General features: G+C 38.1%; 1 protein-coding gene across 2 annotated transcripts in view; it reads right to left on the reverse strand.

The window, feature by feature from the left end:
- LOC110445533 (calcium/calmodulin-dependent 3',5'-cyclic nucleotide phosphodiesterase 1-like) overlaps positions 1 to 22,236 on the reverse strand; it is a 96,900-nt gene that overhangs the window by 24,023 nt on the left and 50,641 nt on the right. For both annotated transcript variants that reach the window (XM_021490208.1, XM_021490200.1), the window contains exons 4-7: positions 15,521 to 15,778; positions 12,414 to 12,514; positions 7,643 to 7,768; positions 2,430 to 2,531 (exon numbers count right to left, since the gene is read on the reverse strand). In XM_021490208.1, the coding sequence (XP_021345883.1) occupies positions 2,430 to 2,531; positions 7,643 to 7,768; positions 12,414 to 12,514; positions 15,521 to 15,778 (587 nt within the window). The remainder of the gene's footprint in view (positions 1 to 2,429; positions 2,532 to 7,642; positions 7,769 to 12,413; positions 12,515 to 15,520; positions 15,779 to 22,236) is intronic.

The following is a 22,236-nucleotide window of genomic DNA, read 5'->3' on the forward strand; positions in this document are numbered from 1 at the left end:
GATTTGTCAATACTGTCATAGACAAAAAAGTTTACACTAGATAACAGTGTAGGACTAGTGAAAACGCTTTGGATTTGTCAATACTGTCATAGACAAAAAAGTTTACACTAGATAACAGTGTAGGACTAGTGAAAACGCTTTGGATTTGTCACTTCTGTCATACACAAAAAGGATTACACTAGATAACAGTGTAGGACGAGTGATAACGTTTTTGATTTGTCAATACTGTCAATGCCAACAAAGATTATATTAGATAACAGTGTAGGACTAGTGATAACGTTTTGGATTTGTGAAAACTGTCATAGACAAAAAAGTTTACACTAGATAACAGTGTAGGACGAGTGATATAACGCTTTGGATTTGTCAAAACTGTCATAGACAAAAAAGTTTATACTAGATAACAGTGTAGGGCGAGTGATATAACGCTTTGGATTTGTCAATACTGTCATAGACAAAAAGGATTACACTAGATAACAGTGTAGGACTAGTGAAAACGCTTTGGATTTGTCAATACTGTCAATGACAAAAAAGTTTACACTAGATAACAGTGTAGGACGAGTGATATAACGCTTTGGATTTGTCAAAACTGTCATAGACAAAAAAGTTTATACTAGATAACAGTGTAGGGCGAGTGATATAACGCTTTGGATTTGTCAATACTGTCATAGACAAAAAGGATTACACTAGATAACAGTGTAGGACTAGTGAAAACACTTTGGATTTGTCAATACTGTCATAGACAAAAAAGTTTACACTAGATAACAGTGTAGGACGAGTGATATAACGCTTTGGATTTTTCAAAACTGTCATAGACAAAAAAGTTTATACTAGATAACAGTGTAGGGCGAGTGATATAACGCTTTGGATTTGTCAATATTGTCATAGACAAAAAGGATTACACTAGATAACAGTGTAGGACTAGTGAAAACACTTTGGATTTGTCAATACTGTCATAGACAAAAAAGTTTACACTAGATCACAGTGTAGGGTGAGTGAAAACGCTTTGGATTTGTCAATACTGTCAACGACAAAAAAGGTAGTTCATACCCAATGGTTGTTAAATTCTTTTATACATTTTATCAACCTCAGATATCATTTACAATGCCAAATACTTCCTACATGGAAATTTGCTTCTTTATTTGTCACAGATTTTATAATACTGTCAATATATATAACCATTAATTAATAAGAAAAGCATTTTCACTCACGATACAAGTATTTCTAGTTCTGAAATGGAATAATGGTCATAGTATCTAAATTTGCTTTAAGAAAATAATAAACAAAAAAAAATCAATTCATATCAACAAAATTAACAATAATCATTACAGTACATTCCACTTATTATCCTCACTTTTATGTAACTTTTTACTTAAGGATTTGGGCCTTGATTTTTCATAATTTCATGTTTTTACTGTCATAATTATAATTATTATGATCATGATGCAGCAATAATTTTAAGTGAAGTCGCCAGGCATCTGTCTCTCTTAGTATTCAGAAAACAGACAGGCGAGGTACCTGCATGCCATATACAGCTGTATATCAGCCTCCTAAATATGCATATTTTAATCAGGGCTGTACAAGGTCATATACCATATACGCCTATAATCAACACATTGTGTTGGTATACTGCAAACATCTAGCATTGTTAGTAAATCTCCTTTAGATGTTAGCAGTATCTCATAACTATCTTAAAAAATCAATTTACAAAATGCATATATATTGTGTTTAGTTATCAGGTTATATATAGATAAAATCAAAAGTTTATGGACAAAAAGTGATCGCAAATTTAATAGGTCACCTGAGTCTTCGGCTTAGCTAGACGTAAACAAATACTGAGTTCCTACCCAAAGATATTGTCAATTCAGAGTTATTGTTTAATTTTGACCACTTCTGAGAATGAACACATATTGCTGGGTATTCATAAGGTGAGCAAGTGGTTGTCATGAGCAGAACAGGATTTATTTTGATAAAATAAATAGTTATTCTTTCAATCGAATATTTGATACAACTGTACATGATATAAAGTGTACAGTAAAGTATAAGGCCTCATTATTATTACTGTATTTCAAACACAACAACCTTGTAAGGACACATGATAAAAAGCGGAACGCACGAAAACCAATACTCAAAACAGATGAAATAAAATCAGAAACTCCAACTCTGTTTTCATACCAATATTCCAAAACAATACTTCTGAAAAAAAGGTTTTTTTCAGCTTAAATCAGCAACAGAAATTGCACAGTATAGTGTGCATTGTTATAAAGAAAATATGCTGGAGGTCTAGTTTGGGGTTGATTATTTTTTAACATCTAATGGCTCGTCAAATCGCTTATGTTCACTGATCTGGTTATCCACTGTTGTGCATATAAATACAAAAAGATAATACTACAGGAACTATCAGCTTATATCACTCTACTTCTAGTACTCACTTTTCAGGCATTGCCATCAGATTCTTCATGTTCTTGATCTGTTGAAAATGGAAAGACATGTCCGTGGCCAGCACCATGTCTATTACCAGATTTCGGAACTCCCTGTGAACATTGACAATTATGAGTTATCACCCAGTTAACAGTTTTCTGACATCCCTGTGAATTGAGATGATCATTGTATTGTAATACAGCCAACATATTTAAATGATGTTTACAAAAAGAAAAATGCAATGAAAAGGATTCATCAGGTCTGGAAGTACACTTTGAATTTGCTTGAACAATATTTTTAAAGACCACTATAGCTATATCCACCTATAATTCATGGTGGTCGGATGGCTGGATACTGCATTCGTTTTTCACCAAGGCGGCTTGGGTTTGATTCTCTGAGGGATGTGAAAAGGTGATGAGGTCAGTTGCCTGACAACATGGGTTTTCTCCGGGTACTCCGGTTTCTTCTACATTAAGACCCCCATGCCCTAACATCAACAAGAGTGATTTATATAAGTTTTATCTTGTTCATAACTATTGTAAAATGAATAAAGTTTATATTCATGTATATATTTCTAATTTATAGCTGTATTGAGCTATTTTATGTAATATTTCTAAGTTTTAACAAGAGGCTCAGGGGTCTTAATAGCTCATTTGGTATTTTTGTTTTCAATATAAAACCTGCCAAGTACCATACAAGTTTTGAAAAGGAATACAAGAAATACAAGTTGTAAGGAGGAATAAATCTGTTTGAGTGGGTAAGACACCAAGAACATGAGTGCATGGCAGGGATATCTCAACTGTTTCCATGTTATGACCAAGGGAGGTAGTCTCCAGGGTTGGTCTGCACCCCAAGGTTAATCCTAGTAGCATGAATGTTTTTTTCTCTTCATGCCTAGTAATTGTATATTTGGTTATGGGGTAGAGAAAAATCCCTTAATTCATATGAAAGGTGAATAATTTAATTGATTTACCTCTATTTCCCCTATAGGGCTACAACCTTCTGTCCTGGGGAGGGGGGCACACACACACTGTTTATAACAATAGGCCCAATGGGCCTGCATCGCTCACCTGGTATTAATCTCACAATTGTAACGTTAAAAGTAGACTAAAACAAAGCTATAGGAAAAAATCAGTGTCTTGACTCAAAGTCATTAAAAAACAAGAGGCCCAATGGACCTGAATTGCTCACCTGGTATTAATGTCACAATTGTAATCTTAAAAGTGGACTTAATGTTTGATTCATAAGAACCTATTAAAAGATTTAAACATTTGAGGCCTGTGACCTTGAATGTCGAACAAGGACATCAGGTTGAACAGAGTTTATAGTCTTCCAACCCAGCATGCGTCTGAAATAATATCATTATCCTGGACCTTTTGGTTATACAGAACAAGTCATTTAAAGATTTAAACATATATTGACCACTGTGACCTTGAATATATGCGAAGGTAATTCATTTAAACAAACTTGTTAGTCCTTCATCCCAGCATGTTAATGGCAAAATATCATCACCCTTGTCTTTTTGCTTATTAAGAAGTCGTTTAAAGGTTTTAAACATATTTGACCCCCGTGACCTTGAATATAAGTCAAGGTAATTCATTTGAACAAACTTGGTAGCCCTTCATTCACATTTGACCTCTGCAACCTTGAAAGTCAAACAGGGACATTAAGTTGAACAAAAGTTATTGCCCAGAATGCAACATGCTAAATATCACTTCCCTATACCTTTTGTTTATTGAGAAGATGACTTTTAAAGATTTATACACAAATGACTAGATGTGAGTTTGAAAGAGTGGCAAGGTCATTCGCATGAACAATCTTGATAGCTCTTCATCTGAGCATGCTACTTATCACATATCACCATCCTTTGCATTTTAGTTTTTCGGAATAAGTCATTTAAAGATTTTAAACATGTTTGACCCATGTGATTTAAGTCAAGATAATTAATTTAGACAAACTTTGTAGTGTTACTTGACCTAGCATGCTTCTGGCCAAATATCATCAAGTTTTTTCCAAATCAATGACACAATAACATTATATTATATATTTATAAACGGTTCAAGAAATACAACTTGAAGATGAAATCTATGCATGCAAGCATGAGAACGGTTTCATGAGAACGGGCCCTGTTGAGCTCATAACCTGAGTCCCACTTGCCAATCAATGCTCCAAACCAAATTTTGCTGAAATCCCTCCATTAGGAACAAACATTTCAAATATTCAACTCTATCTCCTCTATTGGGACAGGCCCTCTGTCCCCAGGTGGCTAAATCCTCCATTTATACAAAACTTTGTTATCTTTGCCTGCAGGTTCTATTAACCAATATTGGTCAAAATCCCTCCATTTGTATTGAAGTAAACATTTAAAAATAGTTACCTCTATTTACGATATTGGGCCATATTCATTGTTTATACAAAATTGATCCTTTTTGTCTAAAGATGCTCCAGAACTCGTTTGGTTAAAATCCCTTAACTGGTACAAAAGGAGAAGGATTTCATAATGTTCTTCTATTTCCCCTATGGGGCCCCACCCATCTGCCCCAAAGGGGGGCCCAGGCGTAAGTTTATACAAAATTAGTAATTTACCCTTATGATGCTTCATTCAGACCACATTTGGTTTAAATCCCTTCATTTGTACAGAAGTAGAACCATTTTCCCCTATATTTCCCTATTGGGTCCCAGCCCTCTGTCCCACAGCTGTCCATAGCTCTGATTATACACAATTGAGACCCTGCAGTTGTCCAAAGAATTGGTTCACTCCCTCTATTGTTTGAGAAGGTATACACAATTCAGGACCAATAGGACTTAAAGGAAAAGGTTGACGGACATTGGACATCTGAAACTTGAAGACCACTTTGGGCCAGGTGAGCTGATAAAAACAAGGGGCCCAGAGGGCCTGTATCGCTCACCATGATAATAAAGCAACCATAGGAAATTATTCTTATTACATTAAATCCCTCCAATGGTACATAAATGGATTTTAAAGATTTAAACTTCAAATTCCCCTTTTGGACCCCAAAACTCTGCACCCAGAGGGGTCTATAATTATAAAATATCTCAAAGTGAATAGAACAAGGGTCAATGTCTATAATTATAAGAGGCCTAGAATGCCGGTATCGCTCACCTGGATATCAAAGTAATCATGGCAAAATATTCTCCAAATAAAATCCAAGGGAATGGGCCAGACCCCAAGGCCAACCCTTGTAGCATATCTGTAATAGTTTTTTTCATGTCCAGCAATTTTATGTATGGTTATGGGGTGGGGATCTCAACTGTTTCCAAGGTAAGACTCAGAAATTAGGTCCCTAGGGTTGTGGCCAGATCCCAAGATCAATTATAATATCAAGAGTGAATTTCTCTCTTTATGCCCAGCATTTGTATATATAGTTGACACGTGGGGATCTCAACCGTTTCAAAGTTATCCTGGAAGCATTTGTGCATTATTCTCTTCATACTCAGCAATTGTATATATGGATATAGAATGGTGATCTCAATGATTTCCAAATAATAAACTATTTTTGGCTCCTCTCATTAGCCCACGGGTCAGCCACCCCCCCCCCCCCCCCCCCCCCCCCCTCCCCATTTGTACAAATTTGAATCCCTGCCTCCCATGAATGCTTCCAACAACAAAATATGATTGATATCCAGTGCATAGTTCTACAGAAGAAGTCATTTATAGCAATATAGCCAAATCGCTCCCTTTTGGCCACGCCCCACCATTTGTACAATTTTGAATCCCCACTACCTAGGGATGCTTCAAGTCAAATATGGTTGATATCCATCTCTTAGTGCCAGAGGAGAAGTCGCTTAAAGCAACATAGCCAAATAACCCTTTTTGGCCCCCGCCCCTCAGCCCCTTGTGGGGTCAGCCCCACCATTTGTGCAATTTTAAATTCCCGCCTCCCATCAATGCTTCTGACCAAATATGATTGATATCCAGTGCATAGTTCTACAGAAGAAGTCATTTATAGCAATATAGCCAAATTGCCCACTTTTGCCCCCACCCCTCAGGCTCCTGGGGTCAGCCCCACCATTTGTACAATTTTGAATCCCCACTATATAATAATAATAATTAAAGTCTAATACGAAATATTAGGCAGGTTTGCACAGCATAGAAGGGGACTGGCTATCATCTTCTTTCATCTCATCATAAATTAACATCTCAGCAGATGAAGTATAGAATGAATATATGGTCCATCGGTTCCCTATCAACATAAATATCAGTTCACAGGACCATCTGGGTGCTAGATGGTCTCATCACAAGACCTCTCCCCTGTCTGCGGGTCATGATCACTGGTCATAGAAAGGACATGCATCCAAACAATTAGTAATGCTGGGGTCAAGATTATTCTTATCTCAAGCTCAGCCAGCTGGGCATTCTGACCTCCCATAACCTCGCTGTGCTGACAGCAACACAGTAAACAGAGGGTCTCCCCTCTTTGCCTAATTTACATGTGCTATATTGGGTATTGGTTCCTTACTGATAAGGGAAAGAGTATGAGATCCAATCCTTAGGACCTAGCGTGGTCGCATGACAAGTGCTCTTTGTTCTAACAGTTCTAGCAAACTGCCCAGTTGTTTTCTGATGGTCAAGAATGATAAAATATATCTAAGTGAATAGAACAAGGGTCAATGTCTATAATTATAAAATATATCTTGAAGTCAATAGAACAAGGGTCAATTCTATAATCATATAATATATCTTAGTGAATAGAACAAGGGTCAATGTCTATAATTATATAATATATCTTGAAGTGAATAGAACACGGGTCAATGTCTATAATTATATAATATATCTAAGTTAATAGAACACGGGTCAATGTCTATAATTATATAATATATCTTAGTGAATAGAACAAGGGCAAATGTCTTTAATTATATAATATATCTAAGTGAATAGAACACGGGTCAATGTCTATAATTATAAAATATATCTAAGTGAATAGAACAAGGGTCAATGTCTATAAATATAAAATATATCTAAGTGAATAGAACACGGGTCAATGTCTATAATTATATAATATATCTAAGTGAATAGAACACAGGTCAATGTCTTTAATTATATAATATATCTTAGTGAATAGAACACGGGTCAATGTCTATAATTATAGAATATATCTAAGTGAATAGAACAAGGGTCAATGTCTATAATTATATAATATATCTAAGTGAATAGAACAAGGGTCAATGCCTTCTATCATGGTATGACATTTTTTGTACAAACCTGAACTCCTCTCGACTGAGGTTTGCTACAATATTGCATTCATCGGTTTTCATCATTCTGAAGGAGGCACTGATATGGTGATTCTCTAACACAGCTCTGTCATTGTATAATATTGCGACTTCGGACCTGTTAACAGCAAATCATATTTTTGAATCAGACAAAGATACAAGAGTATCAATGGGGTGAAATGTCCATCCCATATCAAATTAGCATATTTTAAATCCTTCTGATGTATTCATAAATTAAGATTTATGAAAAATACAAAAATGTAACAAGAAGAAACTTGAAATTATTTAAGTATGTGGTGAAAGGAAAAATATATAGTACTTAACCCATTGATCATTAACCCATTCACCCCTGAAACTTCATAGTGAACTATTCCAACCTTTGAGTTGGAAAGGTTCAAATGTGTCTTCAGGGGTGAATGAGTTAAGGAATACAAATAATACAAAAGGCCCAGGGTATTTATCATTCACTTGGATAATCATGGATGACAAACTATTCCAATTAAAGGTAGTATTGCAAAAGCAATCCAAGATATCGGGCCAGTTCCCTGAGCAACTCTTGGAAGTATATTTTTATCCTTCATGCTTAGCAATTGTATATATTGTTATTGGGTAAGAAATCCAAATGTTTCTATGTTATGACTCAGAGACTAAGCCCCTATGGGTGGGGCAGATCCTGAGACCAATTCTTGTAGATGACTATGGTAATTCATCTCTTTATGAGTATAAGTTAATAGGGGAGGGGCAGACCCCAGAGCCAATCTCTTATGTCTCATGTCCTAAGTCAAATCTTAATTTCATATCTGTATCAAAACTTCCATGCACAACAATTGTATAAATGATTAGAGGTTGGGGATCCTAATTGTATCAACTTGTGACCCCAAGGTGTGGCCAGACCCAAGAGTCAATTCTCCTTTTATGATTGAGATCTCTTTATACCCAGCCACTGCATATATATGGTTATGGGATTTGGGAATCACAACCAATCCCAAGTTATAAACTTGGTTGGCCCTGCCCTTCAGTTCTCCAATTGGTACAATTCTGAATCCTTCCCAGTCAAGGATGTTCCCAACCAAATATGGCTGATATCCATCTCATTATTCCAGAGGAGAATTCACAATATGGACAAATTATTCCCTTGGCCAAACCCCTCAGCCCCCTTGGGAGGTAAGCCCCTCCATTTGTCCAGTTTAAGAACCCTGCCACCTGACACCATATATGGCTGATATCCATCTCTTGGTTTGCTGAAAGCAATAGAGCCAATATCCTATGAAGGTTTCCAACCAAATACGGTATTATCAATCTCGTAGTTTAAGAGGAGATGTCTATCAAACCAATATGGCCAAATAACCCCTTTTTGGCCCCACTTTAAGCCCCACTATTTGTACAAATATAAATCCCAACCACCAAGAGATGCTTGGTCAAATTGTATTAAATCCAATTATTGGTTCAGAAGAAGTTCTTGAAAGAAATTGTTGATGGATGGACATCAGATGCTACAGTATGGCATAAACTCAACTTGGTCCTTTGAACTTGGTGAACAAAAAAAGAAATGAAGCTGCCCTTGAAGTTGAACAAAATTCTTAACAAATAAACTAGCATACTGCACCCTGATTGGTTGACAGTTTTGACAAAATAACTAATATGACTGAAATTAATGGTCAATAATCATATTAAACTAAGGTTAAATTCAAAGTTTAGCAAAATTTGTGAATAATTTAAAAGTAGGCTGTGATCTGATTGGTTGGAGGTTTCCACCAATAACTTAATGAAATGCACAAGTTTGATGAAACTTGGTCAATATTTCTACTAAATGAAGGCAAAGGCTATGCTAAGGATGTACACCTCTGAGAAATGAAAACAAGAGGCCCATGGGCCTTAACGGTCACCTGATATATTTATACAGAGAGTTGATTTTGTTTTTAACACGAACAGAAAGATTATTCAGTGACAAAAAACAATAAAACCACCTTATTCCATATCTAGCATACAGATTTAAGACTAAAAAGTACTTGAAACTAGCACCTCTGATTCTAAACAAGGACAAGAGGCCCAATGGACCTGCATCGCTCACCTGGTATTAATCTCACACTTGTAATCTTAAAAGTGGACTAAAATACAGGTACAGGCAGAATATCAGTGTTTGATTCATAAGAACCTATTAAAAGATTTAAACATATGATGCCTGTGACCTTGAATGTCGAACAAGGACATCAGGTTGAAAGCTGGTCAAGGTCATTCATTTGAACAAACTTGGTAGCCCTTCATCCCAGCATGCTACAGTCCCAATATTAGTACCCTGGGCGTTTTGGTTATTGAGAAGAAGACGTTTGAAGATTTTAAGACATCTGACCCCAGTGACCTTGAAAGTTGGTCAAGGTCAAACATTTTGACAAACTTGGAAGCCCTTCATCCTAGCATGCTACAGGCCGAATATCAGTACCCTGGGCCTTTTAGTTATTGAGGAGAATTCGTTTGAAGATATTAAGACATCTGACCCCAGTGACCTTGACAGTTAGTCAAGGTCAAACATTTTAACAAACTTGGTAGCCCTTCATCCCAGCATGCTACAGGCCCAATATCAGTACCCTGGGCCTTTTGGTTATTGAGAAGAAGGCGTTTGAAGATTTTAAGACATCTGACCCCAGTGACCTTGAAAGTTGGTCAAGGTCAAACATTTTAACAAACTTGGAAGCCCTTCATCCTAGCATGCTACAGGCCGAATATCAGTACCCTGGGCCTTTTAGTTATTGAGGAGAAGTCGTTTGAAGATATAAGGACATCTGACCCCAGTGACCTTGATAGTTACTCAAGTTCAAACATTTTAACAAACTTGTTAGCCCTTCATCCCAGCATGCTACAGGCCCAATATCAGTACCCTGGGCCTTTTGGTTATTGAGAAGAAGTTGTTTGAAGATTTTAAGACATCTGACTACAGTGACCTTGAAAGTAGGTCAAGGTCAAACATTTGAACAAAGTTGGTAGCCCTTCACCCCAGCATGCTACAGGCCCAATATAAGTACCCTGGGCCTTTTGGTTATTGAGAAGAAGTTGTTTGAAGATTTTAAGACATCTGACCCCAGTGACCTTGAAAGTGGAAGGATAAACGTGAGATCTTAGGGTCATAAACCTTAAGACCCTTCTATCTATGAAGAGTGTTTGATTCAACCATATCTTGGTCTCTGAGAAGATTTCTTTCTGAAATTTCCGTCAATTCAACCCTTTTTGGCCCCACCAATCAGCCCCGGGGGGTCACTCAGGGCTCATATGTGTATACCATCAAACTGCAACCCAATACTGATAATGCTAACTTAAATTTAACTAGAACACTGACAGGTCAGTAAGGGCCCCGTCTTGTGGCAATATATCCCCCATAATCATCAAGAAGCAATCTGCCCATATAGCTGAGCTTGACGTTTGACATTTGGACTTCAAAAAGAATCGCAAGGAAGCAAAATATACATTTTACATGTGCTATGATGTGAGTCTTGTTTCCTTCCACCTCCATATTTGCTGGGCTAACAGAAATGTAAATACTGGTGCAATACTCATTTGTTAGCTTTGATTTGTTTTATTTCACCTTATATACCACCTCCATCAAGAGCCAGGGTCAAAATCATGAAATTCACAATTTTGGTAGAGCACCTTAAGACCCTTCCATCTATCAAGAGAGTTTAATTCTACCATATCTGGGTCTTGAGAAGAACATTTTTGAAATTTCAGTCAATTCAACCCTTTTTGGCCCCTCCCATCAGCCCTGGGGGTCAGTCAGGACTCATATGTGCATACCATCAAACTGCTACCCAATTCAAATAATGCTAACCAAAACTTAATTACTTCCAATGGAAATTAAACAAATGTTGGTCCAAAATGTGATTTCCCTATATAAACTATAGTAAAGTTTACCCCCTCCCCAGGGGGAAACGTGATACCCAAGGGTCATGAAATTCACGATTTTGGTAGAGCACCTTAAGACCCTTCCATCTATGAAGAGTGTTTGATTCTACCATATCTGGGTCTTGAGAAGAACATTTTTGAAATTTCAGTCAATTCAACCCTTTTTGGCCCCACCCTTCAGCCCCGTGGGGTCAGTCAGGGCTGATATGTGCATACCATCAAACTGCTATCCAATACTAATAATGCTAACTCAATTTTTGGTAAAGTCAAATCTACAAGCACTCAGAAATGTTTGTAGAGGCAATACCAGTGTCTTTTTTAATGGTTTGAAATACACACTAAATAGGGGCAAAATTCCTATACAACTATTCTTTGTATCATTTACATGCCTATCAACTTTTATCAAAATCATACGCTATTTAAGCAAGTTATCTTGTGGAAACTGAAATGTGAATGGACAACCAGATACAATAAAACATCCTGTTAACATTTTGATCGGGTGCCTATATATATCAAACAGAAGTTGCTAGCATTATATTTGTGATACAATAACAAACATGTGTACAATAAAACATTTCAGTGATTTTAAAGGTAGCCCCTTCCCCTGAATAATTTTTGTTAATTTCGCCAAATCAATGCTTAAATCAATTTGATTTCTACAAATCATGCTTTTTGTGTGATGTTTTCCAAAAGGCCACAATTACCTCCAGTCGAAAAGAGGTAAAAAATCACTGCATTATAAAAGACGATTTTCCGAAATGCAAGAAACTGATCTAGGCTTTATGTGAAGTAGTATTACAGTGCGAAAATAAAGAACAATGGGTGCAATGAAAATTATGATAAAATCAACTGTTTAAGTCAGAACTCACCCTGTCATTATGTGAAAATTATTGGTTGTTCCTGTGTGTTCATAGTCATGTATTAATGCAGCTATGATTGTAGCAAACACTTCCAAGTCTGTCAACCAGTCCTGGAGAGTAAAAAATGACATTAAATTAATACGCAACAGGTTTTACATCAAACAGCCATGAAATCCATATAAACAAGTAAAACATACCTACACTGTGAAGTGACTAAATATATTACAGGTCACAGTGTGGTCCTTATATATATGTATAATATAGCTACACAGTGAAGTAACTAAATACCTTACAGGTCACAGTGTGTGGTCCTTATAAACAAGTATAATATAGCTACACAGTGAAGTGACAAAATACATTACAGGTCACATAGTGTGGTCCTTATAAACAGGTATAACATATCTACACAGTGGAGTGACTTAATACATTACAGGTCACAGTGTGGGGTCCTTATATATATGTATAATATATATATATAGCTACACAGTTAAGTAACTAAATACATTACAGGTCACAGTGTGTTGTCCTTATAAACAGGTATAACATAGCTACACAGTGGAGGGACTAAATACATTACAGGACACAGTGTGCGGTCCTTATAAACAAGTATAATATAGCTACACAGTGGAGTGACTAAATACATCACAGGTCACAGTGTGTGGTCCTTATAAACATGTATAACATAGCTACACAGTGGAGTGACTTAATACATTACAGGTCCCAGTGTGTGGTCCTTATATATATGTATAACATAGCTACACAGTGAAGTAACTAAATTCATCACAGGTCACATAGTGTGGTCCTTATATATATGTATAATATATATATATAGCTACACAGTTAAGTAACTAAATACATTACAGGTCACAGTGTGTTGTCCTTATAAACAGGTATAACATAGCTACACAGTGGAGTGACTTAATACATTACAGGTCACAGTGTGGGGTCCTTATAAACAGGTATAACATAGATACACAGTGGAGTGACTAAATACATTACAGGTCACAGTGTGTGGTCCTTATAAACAAGTATAATATAGCTACACAGTGACGTAACTAAATACATTACAGGTCACAGTTTGTGGTCCTTATAAACAAGTATAATATAGCTACACAGTGAAGTGACAAAATACATTACAGGTCACATAGTGTGGTCCTTATAAACAGGTATAATATAGCTACACAATGAAGTAACTAAATACATTACAGGTCACATTGTGTGGTCCTTATATATATGTATAATATAGCTACACAGTGAAGTAACTAAATACATTACAGGTCACAGTGTGTGGTCCTTATATATATGTATAACATAGCTACATAGTGGAGTAACTAAATACATTACAGGTCACATTGTGTGGTCCTTATATATATGTATAATATAGCTACACAGTGAAGTAACTAAATACATTACAGGTCACAGTGTGTGGTCCTTATAAACAGTAATAACATAGCTACACAGTGAAGTAACTTAATACATTACAGGTCACAGTGTGTGGTCCTTATATATATGTATAATATAGCTACACAGTGAAGTAACTAAATACATTACAGGTCACATAGTGTGGTCCTTATAACAAATTTATTATAGCTACACTGTTGACTGACTTAATACATTACAGTTCACATTGTGTGGTCCTTTTCAACAGTAATAACATAGCTACACAGTGAAGTGACTAAATACAAAACAGGTCACATTGTGTGGTCCTTATAACAAGTTTATTATAGCTACACAGTGAAGTAACTAAATACATTACAGGTCACAGTTTGTGGTCCTTATAAACAGGTATAACATAGCTACACAGTGGAGTGACTAAATACATTACAGGTCACAGTGTGTGGTCCTTATAAACAGGTATAACATAGCTACACAGTGAAGTAACTAAATTCATTACAGGTCACATTGTGTGGTCCTTATAAACAAGTATAATATAGCTACACTGTGAAGTAACTTAATACATTACAGGTCACAGTGTGTGGTCCTTATAAACAGGTATAACATAGCTACACAGTGGAGTGACTAAATACATTACAGGTCACAGTGTGTGGTCCTTATAAACAGGTATAACATAGCTACACAGTGAAGTAACTAAATACATTACAGGTCACATTGTGTGGTCCTTATAAACAAGTATAATATAGCTACACAGTGGAGTGACTTAATACATTACAGGTCACAGTGTGTGGTCCTTATAAACAAGTATAATATAGCTACACAGTGGAGTGACTAAATACATTACAGGTCACAGTGTGTGGTCCTTATATATATGTATAATATAGCTACACAGTGAAGTAACTAAATACATTACAGGTGAAGACATGTCATCTTCAGCATATTTCACAATCTGACCCTGTATTGCTGCTCCTGCCTAATCATTACATGGTGGCTGCTACAGTCATCAAACTTTTTACGTCAGAAAGTTACGATTGTTATGATTATGCTAATTAGTAGTAGTAGAAGGACTTTGACGGGTACAAGTTACAAGTACACTTTGCACGTCAATATCTCGACATTGCTCTCAAAATGTTTGTTTTTGTATCATATAGAATGATAATATATTCATTACTATATTCGTTCATGGTATACTTTAATAGGTACATGCATAACATAGCTACATTGTAGTAATTAAGAGGTTAAATACATTACAGGTCACAGTACTCGGGTACAATACAGTGACATCTGTTCTGTGTTAGGTGTTACACTTACTGGACAAATTTATCAACGTTCAAATCAACTTTCTATCTTTCATTTAGAACCTTAAAACATAAAGGTAATTGTGTTATCACATACCTATGTAATCTTACAATAGTAATACGACAATTTTCTGTTGATGTTTTCTGTCGGTTTGTATCACCATACTAGCCGGAACTAATTTTTAGGGAAATTCCCTTGTCATGGCGAGCTAAAAAGTTCCCAATATTTGCAAAAAATATCAAAGTTTATAAAATCTTTATCGATCTCTATCAAATACGGAAGGTATGTGATAAAAGCAAGACCACACACTTGCGTTTTTCTAACGAATCAGAAAGCACTCATTTATTGCGCAAACGTATACATTCACTCGTGCACATAACAAGTGTGTGGTCTTGCATATTTATCACACTTTTCATACTCACTGCTAGTTTGCTCTGTGATAGGACAAAATGCACAGTTTGTGCAACATCTGCCCCATGAAGGAGGTTGTGGTAGGGGTTCTTGTATTTGCTATAACCCTGCTCTATTGCCAACAGGAAGGAATCTAACACACTTGTGCTGATTTTAAACTTTGATATCAAATCATATTTTTGCAAAAGTTCATTTCCCACAAATTTCAAGGCATGTCCGTCTGCGGCAGTATTAACAGCAAACACATCAAAGGACCAATCATCAAGTTGCTGCAATTGAAATAAAAAAAAAATAATGTCAAGAAGAATACTAGAATAGATTTCAATAGGATATGCCTATACACTGTCAAAATACACTGTCAAAAGCCATAGTTAAGTACTCAGATTACTTCCTTTGTATTCACTTGTCAATGATATTTACATTGTTATGATACTGATTAATTCTCTTTTATTCTATTTAATTTGTCCCTGTCATTCAATTCAGATGACTTCATAAGATATCCTAGAAGGATTTTTGTGTCCACCATGAAAGAATCTTCGTCAGATCTACAAAAGATGATGTTTTACCTTCTTTGCTCTTCATTTTCCTTACAGGTACTATTACCCATTCCTATGTTGGAAATCGTAAACCGGAATCTTTTACTTAAAGGTGCTGTCAATGACAGCTGATTTCTCATAAGGGGAATGTTAACAAGGGGTCAAAGGGGAACATACACAAAAATAGTGATGACAAAATTGAGCTGTCAAAATTCAAGATGACTGTCTGGTGGCGATCCTGTTTTGTCGATCAGTCAAAAAATTCAAGATGACTGTCTGGTGGCCATCTTGTTTTGTCGATCAGTCAAAAAATTCAAGATGACTGTCTGGTGGCCATCCTGTTTTGTCGATCAGTCAAAAAATTCAAGATGACTGTCTGGTGGCCATCCTGTTTTGTCGATCAGTCAAAAAATTCAAGATGACTGTCTGGTGGCCATCCTGTTTTGTCGATCAGTCAAAAAATTCAATATGACTGTCTGGTGGCCATCCTGTTTTGTCGATCAGTCAAAAAATTCAATATGACTGTCTGGTGGCCATCCTGTTTTGTCGATCTGTCAAAAAATTCAATATGGCTGTCTGGTGGCCATCCTGTTTTGTCGATCAGTCAAAAAATTCAATATGACTGTCTGGTGGCCATCCTGTTTTGTCGATCAGTCAAAAAATTCAATATGACTGTCTGGTGGCCATCCTGTTTTGTCGATCAGTCAAAAAATTCAATATGACTGTCTGGTGACCATCCTGTTTTATCGATCAGTCAAAAAATTCAATATGACTGTCTGGTGGCCATCTTGTTTTGTCGATCAGTCAAAAAATTCAAGATGCATAAGGAACCTGGATGAGAAATTTGAGCACCAAATTTAACTTAAAATTCAAGATTGCCACCGGTCAGCCATCTTGGTTTTCCTATTAGTCTCAAAGTTTGATATCATAACTACAGATCAAGGGGACCCTTCATGTGAAGTTTGAGAAAGATCCCTTTTAGTACTTTCTAGAAAACAGCTCTAAAACTTTAATGTTAACCCTCCAAATTCAAGATGGCTACCTATCGGCCATTGTGGTTTTCTGATCAGTCGATTTGATATGTGAAACAAGAGACCATGGGAAAATTAGAGAAAATGCTTTCTGAGAAAAAGCGCTAACAAACTTCAGCTCTAGAAGTTCAAGATGGCTTTATAACGATTATCTTGGTTTCTGAAAATTCCATATGCGTAACTATTCCTACTTGCCAATCATTTGCTGTCAGAGGACCACTACTTCATTTATGCAAAAAAAATAGAAACCTGTATATCTAAGTTCAGGTTTCACCTTGAATATTTATCAGTACCTCCTACTGGACCCCACCCTGAAGATTTATCAGTACCTCCTACTGAGCCCAACCCTGAAGATTTATCAGTACCTCCTACTGGACCCCACCCTGAAGATTTATCAGTACCTCCTACTGGACCCCACCCTGAAGATTTATCCATACCTCCTACTGGACCCCACCCTGAAGATTTATCAGTACCTCCTACTGGACCCCACCCTGAAGATTTATCAGTACCTCCTGCTGGACTCCACCACGAAGATTTATCAGAACATTCTACTGGACCCCACCCTTTTGATTTATCAGTACCTCCTACTGGACTCCACCCTGAAGATGTATCAGTACCTCCTACTGGACTCCACCACGAAGATTTATCAGTACCTCCTACTGGACCCGATCCTTTTGATTTATCAGTACCTCCTACTGGACCCCACACTGAAAATTTATCAGTACCTCCTACTGGACTCCACCACGAAGATTTATCAGTACCTCCTACTGGACTCCACCCTGAAGATTTATCAGTACCTCCTACTGGACCTCACGTTTTTGATTTATCAGCACCTCCTATTAGACCCACCAATGAAGATTTATCAGTACATCCTGCTGGACCCCACCCTAAAGATTTATCAGTACATCCTACTGGACCTCACCCTGAAGATTTATCAGTACCTCCTACTGGACTCCACCCTGAAGATGTATCAGTACCTCCTACTGGACTCCACCACGAAGATTTATCAGTACCTCCTACTGGACTTTTTGATTTATCAGCACCTCCTATTAGACCCACCAATGAAGATTTATCAGTACCTCCTACTGGACACCACCTTTTATTTATTTATCAGTACCTCCTACTGGACTTTACCTTGACAATTAATCAGTACCTCCTACTGGACCTCACCCTGAAGATTTATGAGCACATCCTACTGGACTTTACCTTGACAATTAATCAGTACCTCCTACTGGACACCACCTTTTATTTATTTATCAGTACCTCCTACTGGACATCACCCTGAAGATTTATCAACACATCCTACTGGACCCCAGCCTGAAGATTTATCAGTACCTTCTACTGGACTTTACCTTGACAATTAATCAGTACCTCCTACTGGCCCTCACCCTGAAGATTTATCAACCCATCCTACTGGACCCCAGCCTGAAGATTTATCAGTACCTTCTACTGGACTTTACCTTGACAATTAATCAGTACCTCCTACTGGCCCTCACCCTGAAGATTTATCAACCCATCCTACTGGACCCCAGCCTGAAGATTTATCAGTACCTTCTACTGGACTTTACCTTGACAATTAATCAGTACCTCCTACTGGACCTCACCCTGAAGATTTATGAGCACATCCTACTGGACTTTACCTTGACAATTTATAAGTACCTTCTACTGGACCCCAATCTGAAGATTTAACAGCACCTCCTACTGGACCCCACCCTGAAGATTTATCAGTATCTCCTATTGGACCCCACCCTGAAGATTTATCAGTACCTTCTACTGGACTTTACCTTGACAATTTATCAGTACCTCCTACTGGACCTAACCCTTAAGATTTATCAGTACCTCCTCCTGGACCTCACGTTTTTGATTTATCAGCACCTCCTATTAGACCCACCACTGAAGATTTATCAGTACATCCTGCTGGACCCCACCCTAAAGATTTATCAGTACATCCTACTGGACCTCACCCTGAAGATTTATCAGCACATCCTACTGGACTTTACCTTGCCAATTTATCAGTACCTCCTACTGGACCCCACACTGAAGATTTATCAGTACCTCCTACTGGACCCCACCCTGAAGATTTATCAGTACCTCCTACTGGACACCACCTTTTATTTATTTATCAGTACTTCCTACTGGACTTTACCTCGACAATTAATCAGTACCTCCTACTGGACCTCACCCTGAAGATTTATCAGTACCTCCTACTGGACTTTTCCTTGACAATTTATCAGTACCTCCTACTGGACCTAACCCTGGAGGTTTATCAGTACCTCCTACTGGACCCCACCTTTTATTTATTTATCAGTACTTCCTACTGGACTTTACCTTGACAATTAATCAGTACCTCCTACTGGACCTCACCTTTTTGATTTATCAGTACCTCCTTCTGGACACCACCCTGAAGATTTATCATTATCTTCTACTGGACCCCGTCCTAGAGATTTATCAACATGAGGATTTATCAACACTTTCTACTGGACCGCATCTTTTTGATTTATTAGCACCTCCTACTGGACCCCTCCCTGGCAATTAATCAGTACCTCCTTCTGGACCACATCCTGAAGATTTATCGGTACCTCCTACTGGACCCAACCCTGAAGATTTATCAGTACCTTCTACTGGACCCAACCCTGAAGATTTATCAGTACCTTCTACTGGACATTACCTTGACAATTTATCAGTACCTCCTACTAGACCTCATCCTTTTGATTAATCAGCACCTCCTACTGGACCCCTCCCTGGCAATTAATCAGTACCTCCTTCTGGACCACATCCTGAAGATTTATCGGTACCTCCTACTGGACCCAACCCTGAAGATTTATCAGTACCTTCTACTGGACATTACCTTGACAATTTATCAGTACCTATCAGTACCTCCTACTGGACCCCACACTGAAGATTTATCAGTCCCTCCTACTGGGCCCCACCCTGAAGATTTATCAGTACCTTCTACTGGACCCAACCCTGAAGATTTATCAGTACCTTCCACCACGAAGATTTATCAGTACCTCCTACGAGACCCAACCCTGAAGATTCATCATAACATCCTACTGGACTTTACCTTGACAATTTATAAGTACCTTCTACTGTACCCCAACCTGAAGATTTAACAGCACCTCCTACTGGACCCCACCCTGAAGATTTATCAGTACCTTCTATTGGACCCCACCCTGAAGATTTATCAGTACCTTCTACTGGACTTTACCTTGACAATTTATCAGTACCTCCTACTGGACCTAACCCTTAAGATTTATCAGTACCTCCTACTGGACCCCACCCTGAAGATTTATTAACACCTTCTACTGGACCCCACTTTTTTATTTATCAGTACCTCCTATTGGACCCCACCCTGTGGATTCATCAGCACCTCCTACTGGACCTCACCCTGAAGATTTATCAGCACCTCCTACTGGACCTCACCCTGAAGATTTATCAGTACCTCCTACTGGACTTTACCTTGACAATTTATCAGTACCTCCCACTGGACCTCACCCTTTTGATTAATCACTACCTCCTACTGGACCCAACCTTTTTGATTTATAAGTACCTCCTACTGGACGTCACCCTGAAGATTTTTCAGTACCCCCTACTGGACCTCACCCTGAAGATTTATCAGTACCTCCTACTGGACCCAACCCAGAAGATGTATCAGTACCTCCTACTGAGCCCCACCCTGAAGATTTATCAACACCTCCTACTGGACACCACCCTGAAGATTTATCAGTACCTCCTACTGGACCCCACCATGAGGATTTATCAGTACCTCCTACTGGACCTCAACTTTTTGATTTATCAGTACCTTCTACTGGACCCCACCCTGAAGATTTATCAACACCTCCTACTGGACACCATCCTGAAGATTTATCAGTACCTCCTACTGGTACCCCACCCCCCCTACTGGACCTCACCCTGAAGATTTATCAGTACCTCCTACTGGACCCCACCCTGAAAATGTATCAGTACCTCCTACTGGACCCCACCCTGAAGATTTATCAACACTTCCTTCTGGACCTCAACTTTTTGATTTATCAGTACCTTCTACTGGACCCCACCCTGAAGATTCATCAGTACCTCCTACTGGACCTCACCCTGAAGATTTATCAGTACATCCAACTGGACCCCACCCCGAAAATGTATCAGTACCTCCTACTGGACTTTTCCTTGACAATTTATCAGTACCTCCTACTGGACTTTACCTTGACAATTTATCAGTACCTCCTACTAGACCTCATCCTTTTGATTAATCAGCACCTCCTACTGGACCCCACCCTTTTAATTAATCAGCACCTCCTACTGGACCCCACCCTGAAGATTCATCAGTACCTCCTAATGGACCCCACCCTGAAAATGTATCAGTACCTCCTACTGGACTTTACCTTGACAATTTATCAGTACCTCCTACTGGACTTTACCTTGACAATTTATCAGTACCTCCTACTGGACCTAACCCTTAAGATTTATCAGTACCTCCTCCCACCCTGAGGATTTATCAGTACCTCCTATTGGACCCCCCCCTGAAGATTTATCAATACCTTCTACTGGACTTTACCTTGACAATTTATCAGTACCTCTTACTGGACCTAACCCTTAAGATTTATCAGTACCTCCTACTGGACCTCACCCTGAAGATTTATCAGTACCTCCTACTGGACCCCACCCTGAAGATTTATTAACACCTTCTACTGGACCCCACTTTTTTATTGATCAGTACCTCCTATTGGACCCCACCCTGTGGATTTATCAGCACCTCCTACTGGACCTCACCCTGAAGATTTATCAGCATCTCCTACTGGACACCACATTTTTGATTTATCAGTTCCCCCTACTGGACCTCTACTGGACCCCACCTTTTTGATTTATAAGTACCTCCTACTGGACGCCATCCTGAAGATTTATCAGAACCTCCTACTGAACCTCACCCTGAAGATTTATCAGTACCTCCTACTGGACCCCACCCTGAAGATTTTTCAGTACCGCCTACTCGACCTCACCCTGAAGATTTATCAGTACCTCCTACTGGACCCAACACAGAAGATTTATCAGAACCACCTACTGGACCTCACCCTGAAGATGTATCAGTACCTCCTACTGAGCTCCACCCTGAAGATTTATCAACACCTCCTACTGGACACCACCCTGAAGATTTATCAGTACCTC

The sequence above is a fragment of the Mizuhopecten yessoensis genome, unplaced genomic scaffold (assembly GCF_002113885.1).
Source record: "Mizuhopecten yessoensis strain PY_sf001 unplaced genomic scaffold, ASM211388v2 scaffold255, whole genome shotgun sequence".
In the NCBI taxonomy this organism is placed as follows: Eukaryota; Metazoa; Mollusca; class Bivalvia; order Pectinida; family Pectinidae; genus Mizuhopecten; species Mizuhopecten yessoensis.